Source organism: Psammomys obesus, unplaced genomic scaffold (genome assembly GCF_907164565.1).
Source record: "Psammomys obesus unplaced genomic scaffold, mPsaObe1.curated_primary_1811, whole genome shotgun sequence".
Taxonomy (NCBI): domain Eukaryota; kingdom Metazoa; phylum Chordata; class Mammalia; order Rodentia; family Muridae; genus Psammomys; species Psammomys obesus.
The window spans coordinates 12,758,747-12,770,751 of NW_026596256.1; the positions used below are offsets into that span (position 1 = coordinate 12,758,747).

The 12,005-nt window shown below is 39.6% G+C and overlaps 1 protein-coding gene across 1 annotated transcript in view; it reads right to left on the minus strand.

Annotated features, from left to right (window-relative positions):
* Plch1 (phospholipase C eta 1) overlaps window positions 1-12,005 on the minus strand; it is a 193,449-nt gene that overhangs the window by 59,301 nt on the left and 122,143 nt on the right. Inside the window, exons 5-6 of the mRNA XM_055596877.1 lie at window positions 7,817-7,946; window positions 4,183-4,353 (exon numbers count right to left, since the gene is read on the minus strand). Coding sequence (XP_055452852.1) covers window positions 4,183-4,353; window positions 7,817-7,946 — 301 coding nt within the window. The remainder of the gene's footprint in view (window positions 1-4,182; window positions 4,354-7,816; window positions 7,947-12,005) is intronic.

A 12,005-nucleotide genomic window follows, 5' to 3' on the forward strand; every position in this document is an offset into this window, starting at 1 on the left:
GCTTTGCAACAGTCTATTTTAAAAGGTGAGCACTGTAGTGTCTGTAGCCAATCTTGTGTCTTCAGAAGTTGATGGATCAGTAGCACCGAGAGCAAAATGCCTCAGGTTTGTCCCACTGCACCAATCCAGTTTCAAAACTAAATGCTATCAAGCTTACTGCACACATTATGTTGTGTTTAATTTTTCTTCATTTAAAGAATGCTGGAATGTACAACCTTCCAAAATTTTCTGTATGTACTTAGCTATTTAGGATAAATGGCTGAAGGTAAAATGGATCAACATTCGGTAAATTCTGAAAATTTTCAGACTTGTAAAACCATTATGCTAAATAGTTAGACCATTTACAAGCTAAAGTAGATACCATGATTGTTAATATTCACTAACTTAGCATGTTAAAAATAATAATCTCTTGGCTTAATTTTGCGTTTTTGATTACTAGCAAGGACAAAGTGTTTGCAGGTGCTATAAACATGTTGGACAAGCAATAACCAATAATCCTAGATATCAAAATGTCTGTTATTTTAACTGTGGGAGATGAGATAATCTGGAAAGGGATCATAGACAAGGCATTCCTATAGCCTTTTCTAGAAGACCTCAGCCTTCCTGGATTTGTAGAAGGTGTGGTAAGGGTGGACACTGAATTAATGAATGCACGTCAGCATTCATCAATGAGATAATACCTTACCAATGGGAAACTCCCTACAAGATAAGCCCTTCAGTACATTGACCCATAAAAGCATTGTCCACACTAAGGATACTTGGTATTTCTTTTCTTATGTACTACAAATACTTCCCTACCTTGTGATGTAGTTATACAGTGTTTGAAATATCAGACCTTAAGGTTTCTATACATTAAAATGTTTTTATATGGCTTCTGCCTCTTGAGGTATACTAATGTAGATGACAGATAGATGATAGATAGATAGATACATACATACATACTTGCATTGATGATGGATAGACAGACAGATAGACAGATAGACAGACATTCTTTCAAGCCCTACCTGTATGTTAGTAGCTTCAAACTAATTTAGAAGATGAAAGTACATACAGATATGCCAGGGCAAACTTCACACAGCACTGGCTTCTGTTTCCTGACAAAAAATTTCCTGGCAGAATTTCAACATGAATAGAGAGGGGAAAGAAACGCATGCCCCTTGGCAAGCGATGTGCGCTATTGCCATTCAGATGGGTTGGAGTGATTCCACTAGCCTGGATAATGCAAAAGTTACTAGATTTGCGTATTTAAATTTTATTCTTCACATGGCTGCACTTCTTAATATCTCAGTCACATTCAGCAAGACCAACCTTCTACTTGACATTGTGAGGTGGGGAAAGCGGGTACCAGCTGCCTTTTATACAAAAATCAAGAACAACGGGGATAAGTAGATAAAGGGAACTCAACCTACACAGACAAAGCCAACCAAGAAGCTCAGACATCAACTAGGGACTGAGGCAAGTAACAGGCTGAGGAGTATTCGGTTGAGGATGGGGATCCTGGCTAAGATAACAGCATGATTTTTTATACAAGTAGATTTTTAAAAACAAGGCTAAGAAACGGGATTGTCAAGAGGGCTCAGAGAAGCCTGGTTAGAGTCATCAAGGAGCTGGTATTAAACTATTGCCCCAAGCTCCTTCAGGATCAATCATTCCATAGAATGGCCCATGGAGTACAGTGACAGTGTTTCTCTTCCATTATCTATGTACACTAAATGAGAGCTCAGCAAGAGCCACACAAAATAACTGTGTAGGAAATGGGGTGGCTGAAGAGACCTATGGCCTCTCTGGACATCTATCCTCACCACACCCGAATATGTTCATTAAGCCTTGAGCCCCAGGCCATTTAATTTATGGAGGGGTGTATGACATAGGCATGAAAGTACAGACTGATGACACCGGTGAGAAAGGTTATTAACTTAATCCCCAGTTCCCTCTTCTTTCCATATGTCCAAAGTACAAATGAAAGCTCACAACCTCTCATCACATGGTTGAAACTATTCAAAGGTCCAGCAAATTCAAATTTGAAGCAGACTGACTCCTTGGAAATAAGAAAAGTTATCCAGTCACTCAGGAAATCCCAAGAGTTTTGAGGGTTCCTTATCAAGATCAGCGGACAAAGTATACTTGCATTATTGTTATTAGACTACATCATGGCAGCTGTGAGAATAATGAGCCAAAAGATAACTAACATAGAAGAAAAGTCTAGCTGTGTATAAGCAGTGTGATTCTGCATGGGCTACCTTAACACACAGCATCTGAGAATGTGAAGAAAGAGCAAATACAGGGAGCTGTCTCTGACCTCCCTCAGGCCTTCTCCCTTTAAGCAGGTATTTACTCCTGGGAAAGACTTTCTGATTTTTTTCCCTTCAAGTTAGGGTAGATTACTCACATTCAGAAGCTGCCCTGCCTACACCCACAGAAAAGGAGCCAAAGATGAAAAGATGCCAGAGGGTCTGAACAAGCAGGTCTTGCTAAGTTTACCCTCTGCTTTTACTCCAAAGCATGACATCACAGCCTGTATCTACCATTCACAGTTTCCTGTGTCTGCATGTCTGTCTAGGTGCAATCAAACCTGGCCTAAAACATGCATAGGTAACCCTATTTCCTCACATCCTCATTTCCTTATGAAGTCTCCTCTGTGACACGAGAATTTATCACAGAAATCTATATGGGTACTTTCCTTCTTAAAATACTTTTAAGACCCTCAAGTTGTATTAAGAGTGAAGAAAAATTTATTCTCTATAGAATTGTGAAACCTAGTACATTCACGGGGGGCGTGCTCACTTGTAATCTTACATAGCCTTCTTGGAAATGACCAAATCTGCACAAGTAAGTAAACACAATTTATTGAACAGTTAATACAAGAAATTAACTAAAAATGACTACTTCCATTCTTAACCTAATCCTGCCAGGGAAAAGCATCTATCAAGAGCATTTTATGACACACAAGTTTTAGAATGAATGGCTGTGATGATCTGAATGAGAATGACACCAGAATGCTCATAGGTTTGAATACTTGGGCCCCCAGTGGTGGAAATGTTTGGGAAATATTAGAAGATTTGACCTCATTGAAGGAGGTCTGTCACTGGGGGCAGGCACTGATGTTTCAAAAGACTCATTTTCAGTTTGTTCCATCTACCTCCTGCATTATTTCTTTCTTCAAGTCATAATTAGTTTTATAAGCCTAAAAAGGAGAAACCTTAAGAAATATGTTGCTTTGCTGAGCTTTGCAGAGCTCAGAAAACAGTCCAGGAACAACAAGCATACAGGCGTCCTCAGCCGCACGAGAACCCTGCCTCAAGATCAAAAAAAAAGTGTGTGGCTTTACTTCTTAGCATTCTTTCTTCGTGTCATAGACTCTGAAAATTAGAAAACATTGAGAAATATCTCTCTATTTTGAGATCTCTAGGGGCATGTTTTGCACATTCCAAAAATTTAGCACGATGACTTGGAAATGTACTTTGCACTCATACAAAGTGATGAATTACCTTGAAATGTCACACATTCAAGTCTCCACCTGTGTTTGAGATTTATACACAAAGCCATTACTTCTCCACTGTACTGAGAAATGGAGTTTGAACAATTCTAAAACAGCAATGTGAAAAAAATTAAACTTGTTGATAACAATCCAGCCTATAATATATTAAAATTTAATGTTTTCCTTTAAGTAGATTTAAGAATTCCTACTCTAGGCCAGGCCTAATTTACTAGCCTTTGCACATGATTGGACGCCGGGTCCCTATCTGAATTATCAGTGTTATAATGTGACCTAAGAATTATGTCATGGTTATAAAAACGCACTATGAATTTAATATCAACTAATACCAATTTACACCACCATATATCAATACATAGTTCAAATTTATAGAGTAACTAGTACCTCGCAGTACAAAGAAAAAAAAAAAAAGAACAACATTGCTAGTGTATCTAAAATGAAATATGAGTTAACTTTTATTCCTTTGTGGAAAAATTCACAAAATATTCAACATAGGCAAGATAAAGCAATATATGCTAGGTTTCAGAGCTCATAGACAGATGTTGTAAATGATTCACTGGTACAATTTTTGATAACTTGTGCTGTTTATCAGTGTACCCTGCATTTAACAGATACAGCCGATACCCAGATGCCCAAATCTCTCCAGTACTTTTGAGCAAACACTCCATTCCATGGTCTACTGATACCTTTTGTTCAGCCTTCAAAAACTGAGCCAGCTCCTCTGCAGTCAGGTGGTCTTTCTTGTCGCTGTAGCTCAAGAGCAGCAAATAAAGGTCGCGTCTCAATGACATCATTTTGTAAAAAACGCAGAATTCTTCAAATGTCAAGGTTCCCTGATTTTCATCTGTGTCAGCTTCCTGAACGAGGTACAGGGGAGAAAGCTGGTGAGAATTGGAAATAGTGAATTCACAATAACAAAGAAACATTCACTGTGAAAGGGCTAAAACATAAATCACAAAAAAATACATTTTTAAGTACATACAGAACATTACAAAAATTGATTATTAGGCAATGGAGAAACTTTCAACAAACTATAGCCAACTTTATACTAACCAAACTGGCTATAGCACATCCATAAATTAACAAAAATCTTTGAAGCAGAGCACAGAAATAATGTTTCTAAACAAAAGAAAACACATCAAAGTGAGCAAATCGAATTCAACTCTGTACAAATTTGAGGCTCAAGAGATGGCTCAGCAGCTATGACCACAGCACTCGCTGAGGACCCAGTTTTGGTTCCAAACACATATGTGACAGCTCACAACCATTTGTAACTCCAGTTCCAGGGTCTGCCATGTCCTCTCCTGGCTTCCTTCAGTACTACATATACATGATACCCTTACATGCATGCAGGCAAAACACAAATTTAAAAATATATACGTAAATTAAGCCTAAATCTGTATGACAGCCCTGCTTTCAATCCCAAAATCAGAAATAAAAATTACAAACAAGCAAGCACTAAGCCGTTAAAGATACATGAACTCTTTAAAGCTTGAAGTCAAATGTGTTATTAGAAGGTCTTATTAGGAAACAAAACCTGATGTGAGAATGAGGCAGAAAAATGGCTCGTTGGAGGCCTGCCTGGACTGCACAAAGAGAGCCTGTCTCAAAGGTAAAAATCAAACAAAAAAGCTAGCAATTCAACTAAAAAACTAAAGAAGAATTAAGCCAAAGGAAACTATAAACAAAACCAGAAAGCCTATCTTTAAACATGAGGAAACCGATAGCTGATCTTTGAGGAGTCAGAAGATTCCTTGAGCACAACAGATGAAGGACAAGGACAGGGAGTGCGTTAGTACGTAGCGTAAGCACTTGTCTGTCACCCGCTTCAGAACTGTAATCTCTTAATGGATGTAGTTCTCCTATGACCATCGCTCTGATGCCTCATGGGTAGCTTCCAGCTTTGGGCTCTTCCAGCAGTGATACCATCAGCTTTCCTTCCAAGGAAAAGTCTGAACGCTCATACAGATGGATGTTTGCTTTAAATTATTAGTTGTTAATAACTACTGCACAAGAACTGTTCAATACAGATCTTGAGATTGGCTGAATTCGTCATTAAACAGCCTGGGAAGCAAAATGAGTAACCAAACCATTTACATGATCACCTTCACTCCAAGTGCAAACAATGGTAACCAAACAAAAACTGACAGGAAATAAGTGGCATTTGGAAGCCTTGGGTTTTAGGAAGAATGCTCAGTTGCTGAGTAGATGTAAATCTAGCCTTGAAGGTTGAGATGCTCATGAAATGTTGCTTAGTGCTCATGCTTACTTCAGCAGCACATGTGCTAAAATTAGAATAATAGAGAGGATTAGGTCTCTGGGCAAAGATAACATGCAAATTAGTGTGGAGCACCCCAAATTTTTAATAAAAAGTTTTGCTTAATGATAATTTTAATTTAAGAGCACACGGAAACATATTTGAACCTTGTAGAGCTTCGGTATGATGCTGATAGCTCTATCTTGGCATTTTAAATGAGGGTGTAGATTGGTTTTGATACAAGTGGACTATAATGAATAGCTTTTTCTTCTAAGAAATGGAGTGTACAGTTTGCTTTACTGTTATAACTTTAAATCAACGTGTTTAATCATGCCAGACATGATGATGTACTTCTTAATCCCAGCATTCAGAAGGCAGAGGAAGGAAACTCTATGAGAATTCAAGGCCAGTCTGGTCTACATGGTGAGTTCCAGGCCATCCATAACTCTATAGTGAGACCCTGTCTTTGTGTGTGTGTGTGTGTGTGTGTGTGTGTGTGTGTGTGTGTGTGTGTGTGTTTATACTCCAATTTAACGGATATATTTAAGATTTCCACTTGTGTGTATTAAAATAGTCCAAACCCTAAAAAATAAAGTCTTAAACCCAAAACACTTCCGGATTAAAGAATTTCATATGAGTGTACTTAACTTTTGAAACTCTTATTCCCACTACAAGCCTTCCTCTGCTTGACTCAGAATTCGTGTGAACATATTTCACATAGAGCAGGTATGCTTGAGTCAATTTCTGGCTGATCACATTTTAAAATCCAAGAGCATTGTCTCACCATGTATGCAGTGGCTTACTATGCCAGAATAGGATGCTGAGGCAGAAGGAGCTCTGTAAATTCTGAGCCAGGCTGGACCACAATCTTGTCTCAGCATATACAGAATGATACAGAAGTAGAAAAGAAACTACTTAGGGCCACAAGCGTAAAAGTGTGTGATGGGGGAAAAGAATCAATGAAACAAAATAAGTATGAAACGCTATAATGAACCTATCACATATGCTAATTTAAAACAGTAACTATTAAATAAAGTTGTCTAAAGAACTTGCTCTGAGCCCATAAGACAGAGTACATGAATATTTTCTAGTTTTCCCTGTATTTTATTTCTCCCTTTTTTCATTTTTTTCTCCTGTTGTTCTCCAGTGCAAAGGAACCAAATACCCCAGTACAAACCATCTCCAACAGGAGTATCCCCTAAGCAGGACCACCTGAAGGGGTCAGAGAAGGGATGCAGCCTGTCTTCCATTAGAACACATGGCCACTGCTGTTTATCTCCTTGCCCTACTAAGGGCCGAGCAGCAAGTGCTTAGAAAACAGAAGCCCCAAACATGAAACATTTTCCCTTTTTATGCTTATTATGTGCCCAAGATATTGACTTCATCACATAGAATGAAAAGTCTTTATAAAACATGGTCTATGCATATGACTTATTTCCAAATAAATGCTGTTTTGTAATTTATCTCTTGCTCATTATTAACTGTGTACTGGCTTCCAAGCACAACCCGGCAGGATGCCGCAGAATTAAATTCCAGCCCAGGCCTTCCCTCAAGGATGGAGCGGGAAGAGCATCCTGTCTCACACACTAAGGGACGGCTGAATTCTCTCTGACAGTAGCACTTCTAAGACTCATGGGTTTCCAATCTTAAACTCTTCAGAAACCAAAGAGAGCTCTCGGGGCCTCTGACAGTGCTGTTTTTCTCCTGTTCCGTGGTTTTTATTCTAACCCTCACAGCAGCCCCCTGTGGCAGGCAGACGAAGCGTGTTCATCCTCTCAAAAGGACTTGATCAGGTTCACGCCACCATTCAAGTGTCAGGAAGAGCGCTTCCAACTGCTCTTGAAAGCAGCGATGGCAAAGCATTCAGAGGGACAGAACTGAATACTTAAGTTTATGAAGAACTTTCCCTTGATGAGGCATAACTCCTCGACTTTATCAAAGAAAAATGTTATAAAGCAAGTCATACCAGCCTCCAACAAAATAATAGATTTTTTTTTAACATGCCTGAGTACATCAGTAACTGCTGTGTTTTACAGAAGGCCAAGAAAATTGTGCACACACACCTGAAACATTTGCCTGACTTTTCTCCGAGGCAGATTGACATTTAGCTTGTGCATCAGCTGGTGGATCTCTTCAATATTCAACAGGCCATCGCCGTTCTTATCCGCCTCCTCGAAGGTCTGCTTCACCCATGTGCACAAAGGTCAAAGAAAAGTTCTCACCCAAATCAGAACTGCTCTCTCGTTGAATGTCACAAGGACACTGTCAGCGACATGGAAACAGAAGGCATGCTTTTGAGGAGACCCTGCAGTGCACAGGCACTGAGGAGAGCCTGATAATGACAATAACAGAGAAGGGGTGGGGGAGGGGAGTGATGCTCATGGGTGGTGCCCTCCAACACAAAACCGGAGTCATACCAGCCTGCCGAAAGGTTCCAAACTCTCTAACTCGACCTAATCCAAATTAATTGTTAAACCTACTGCTGAAAAGCACTGTGGTCCACCAGCTTTAAGGGGACAGTTTGTCACTGATCACACTTCCTGTGCAGAGGACAGCACCCTAGCCCCCACTGACAACATCACAGGTGTGTATTTCTATAGGACCTCATATACCATACCTTTTCTCATGCTCCAACCTCTTCTCAATTATGCAGCCACGCTAACACAAGTTTTGTTCCTACACAAAGGGTCAGAGGTCCTCATCTGAGGAACACAGCAGAGACAGGACACAGCAGGAACAGCCTGGTGTTCAAGCTCTAACTCTTGGCTCAAGGATCTCATTATGATGAAATGTCAAATATAACAAATCTAGGCTTCATCTTCTCCTGTGCCCTTCTCCCTGGGTATGTTGTTTTCATCATCCTGCCAATCTAGATATAACTCTCTCTGCATCTCACTCTTATATTTAAAGAATTAGACCATCTAGTTGAACCTCATTATTGCTAAGAAAAAGAGAAGGGTTTTGGTCAGAATAGGTAAGAGAATGAAGTCTCAATTCCACGACTCTTACAACCTGATCTAGTGCCCTGTACATAGGTGACCTAGTGTTTTCTGCACATAAGGCCTAAAGTCTGTATTCTTCCTTTATCATGAGATATGATCATGCTCTCCCTAACAACTCCAAACTTCTATCCATAGGCACTTAGCTCACATGTGAGACTCAGTGGTGAGAATATGAATCTGAGTTTGGATATAAAGGATTTGTACGGCAAATTTGAGACTTACAAAATCCTCAAATAAATGAGCAAATTAAGTAGATACATTGAAAATTTCCCATTAACATATAGCATTTTAACATATAACATGTTTTTAAGAATACTGTGTATGCACAGAACATCTAATTGAGCTTAGAAGTTTAAAAAGTATTGAAGAGGAAAAGAATGAAAGTGATTTAAAAAAAAGAAAGAATGAAACCAGAGAATCAAACTCAGGGAAAGGAATAGGTTTAAATATCAAGAAATGGCAGGGCTAGAGAGAAAGCTGAGCAGTTAAGAGCACTGGCTGCTCTTCCAGACAACCTGGGTTCAATTCCCAGCACCCACATGGAGGCTCACATTGTAACTCCAGCTCCAAAGGATCCAATGCCCTCTTCTATCCTCTGCAGGTAACAGGCACAGAAATACATGCAGAAAAAACACACCCAAACTAAATAGACATTAAAATTTAAAAAGCAAACTAATAAATGGAAGAATAGAAGTGAATCACAGCAGAGAACCAATGGATAATGTCACCTTATCAAGCAGGTAGCATTACCAAAAGATTTGCTACCCTGACTCAAAATATCAACCAACCTCCCAGTGATAGCAAAATACACTTACATTTCCTATGAGTCAAATTATAACTGCGATTAATGCCTTAGAAAGTAAAAAGCGTATGTGTACGAATGAATGAATGAATATAACAAACCCCATTAATTTACACAATGCATACACACTAGTCACTGTAAACTTAAGAACAAAGTAACAACAACCAGAAAGGTAAAATGTGCTTTCCTTCCAAAGTTCTTTTATAACAAAACTAACACAAAAGCGCAGCTCTTTCCATTTTTTCTTGTAAACTTCAGTCGGGAGCTCACTATATACAGTTCATTAGGCTGCACCTAGGTCTGCAAGGCTTCATGCCTGTCCATAGCTGATGTGACAGCTGCATTACAGCCCTGCATTACAGGGCTGATGAAGCACAGTGGAGTCCGAACAAGAAATAAACGCTGGTCCTGATTCTACTGATGACACTGCCCTGTTACAGTAGGTCACCAATGTCACGTCTCAGTGCCTCTGTTTCTTCCATTCCAGTGTCAGGAACCACAACTAGATAACCATGAGCTCACCTGTAATTTCAACATCCTATGACAGGAAAACCCATTATTTCTAGTAACAGCGCATAAAGAAAAGCAGCTGAAAGTTTCCTGGTATCTTCAAGCTGTGCTTTATAACTAAGATGTGAGTGCCCAGAAAACCTCTTAACTGATGAGTCAATATCACACACAAAAAAAACATTAAGAAGAGCAAGTCATTCTGCAGAGAAAAAATTGGAGGAGAAAGAAAATAAATGTCATGGTTGGCATTTTCTATGACAAAACCATAGGAGAATGCAAAATTACAAAATCAGCACGAGAGTAGGCAAACTTTCTGTGATGTGGCTAACACTCAATTCTTGAAGTATCTTTTATTCGCCGGATTTAATTGTCATCTTAGAGGTTTATTGCCCTCATCTGCTAACCCAGGCCTAATCCTGGAAGCTTCTAGCCTCCATACAATCTAATCAAGGCTGATGGTATAATGTTCTTTTAGAGTGTATAAAATTTACCCTTGTTCATTCAAACGCTGATTTCTTTCCCCCACTCTCTGGTTTTAATCTGGACATTGCATTGTGATGCTTATTCTCATCATCACCTGTCTCAAGTTTGTGTAAACATGCCACCATTTGTTCTCTAAAAAATTGTCAATTAAAACAACCAGCCACAACGTTGAGCAATAGAGAGGATAGGGTGGAACATGCTGGTCCAGAGTGGGAGGAAGAGGAAGGAAGCAGGAAGGAGAGGAGAAGAACCAGGAGGAGAGGTCTTGGAACCACTTGGAGAAATGAACCGATCTAAGATATCACTAAAAGCAATTATAATGGGTGAGTCTGAATGGTAGAAAACTATGCAGGCTTGGAGATTTAGGATGGAGTAACTATTGCCCAGCATTGTGCTCTAGGTTAATTAAATAAATCCTAGTCTCTGTGTGGTGTTTTGGTTATACAGTTGTTTAGGAATAACCACTGCCTAGGTAAAGGATAAATCAATAGTAAATATTAAATAACCCATAACATTACCAGCACTGACACAGACTGTGAGACAGAAGGGTAGAATCCACCCAAACCCGCACACTACCCAGCCCACCATGGTGGAAAACTAACTCAATTCACACCTTAGATGGAGAGATTTTCTCCTTCAGCCACTGAAGATTCATTATACTTACTATTTATTCATGAAAGTTTAAGTCCTAAGTGAAGTCTTACCGTGAGCATCCTACATCCTTTCTCCATGATTAATTAAACCTGTTTCCAATCAAGAATGTCAGTGTGGAGCTGGAGAGAGGACTCAATGGGTAAAGGTCCTTGCTGCCAAGCCTTGATGACCTCAGTCCAATCCCTGGCACCTACGTGGTAGGAGAGAACTAACTCCTACATGTTGTCCTCCGACCGCCACACTTTCACCACAGTATGACCAGGCACAGTCATGCGTGCCCTCACACACACACAAGAAAATGTTTAAAAATGCAATGCCAATGCACTGGTTTATTACCTAAAACCTTGTCAATTCTGGAAAATGGTGACCTGCCTCAACCCACTCCTCTCTATTTTTCTTACTATCTATTAACTTTTTCCTTCCCTTGCTGGCATAAACACCAACCGTCTCTAAGTATCTTATAAAATTGTTCCCCTGTGCAGGTCTCAGGTGTGCTTTCTTCCCAGATGACCTGTTTCCAGAATATGATAGTTCTTAGCCACCACACTGAAAAATTCAAATATAAATACTTTTAAGCAACAGAAAAAAGAAATGCATCAAGTTTAAAGAAAGCAGAAAACAAAAGACCCCAATAAAGTAACAAGACCCTGCCACCTGTGGCTACCTCTTACGTCTCTAAGTCAAGATGCCAAGGATGCCATCTATGCCCACCTCTTACCTGTCTGTGTCAAAGATTCTGACTCTGACCTATGGGCTGAAGGCTCTGAGATATTAGAGTGGGTTCTAATTAACTGGGTGCAG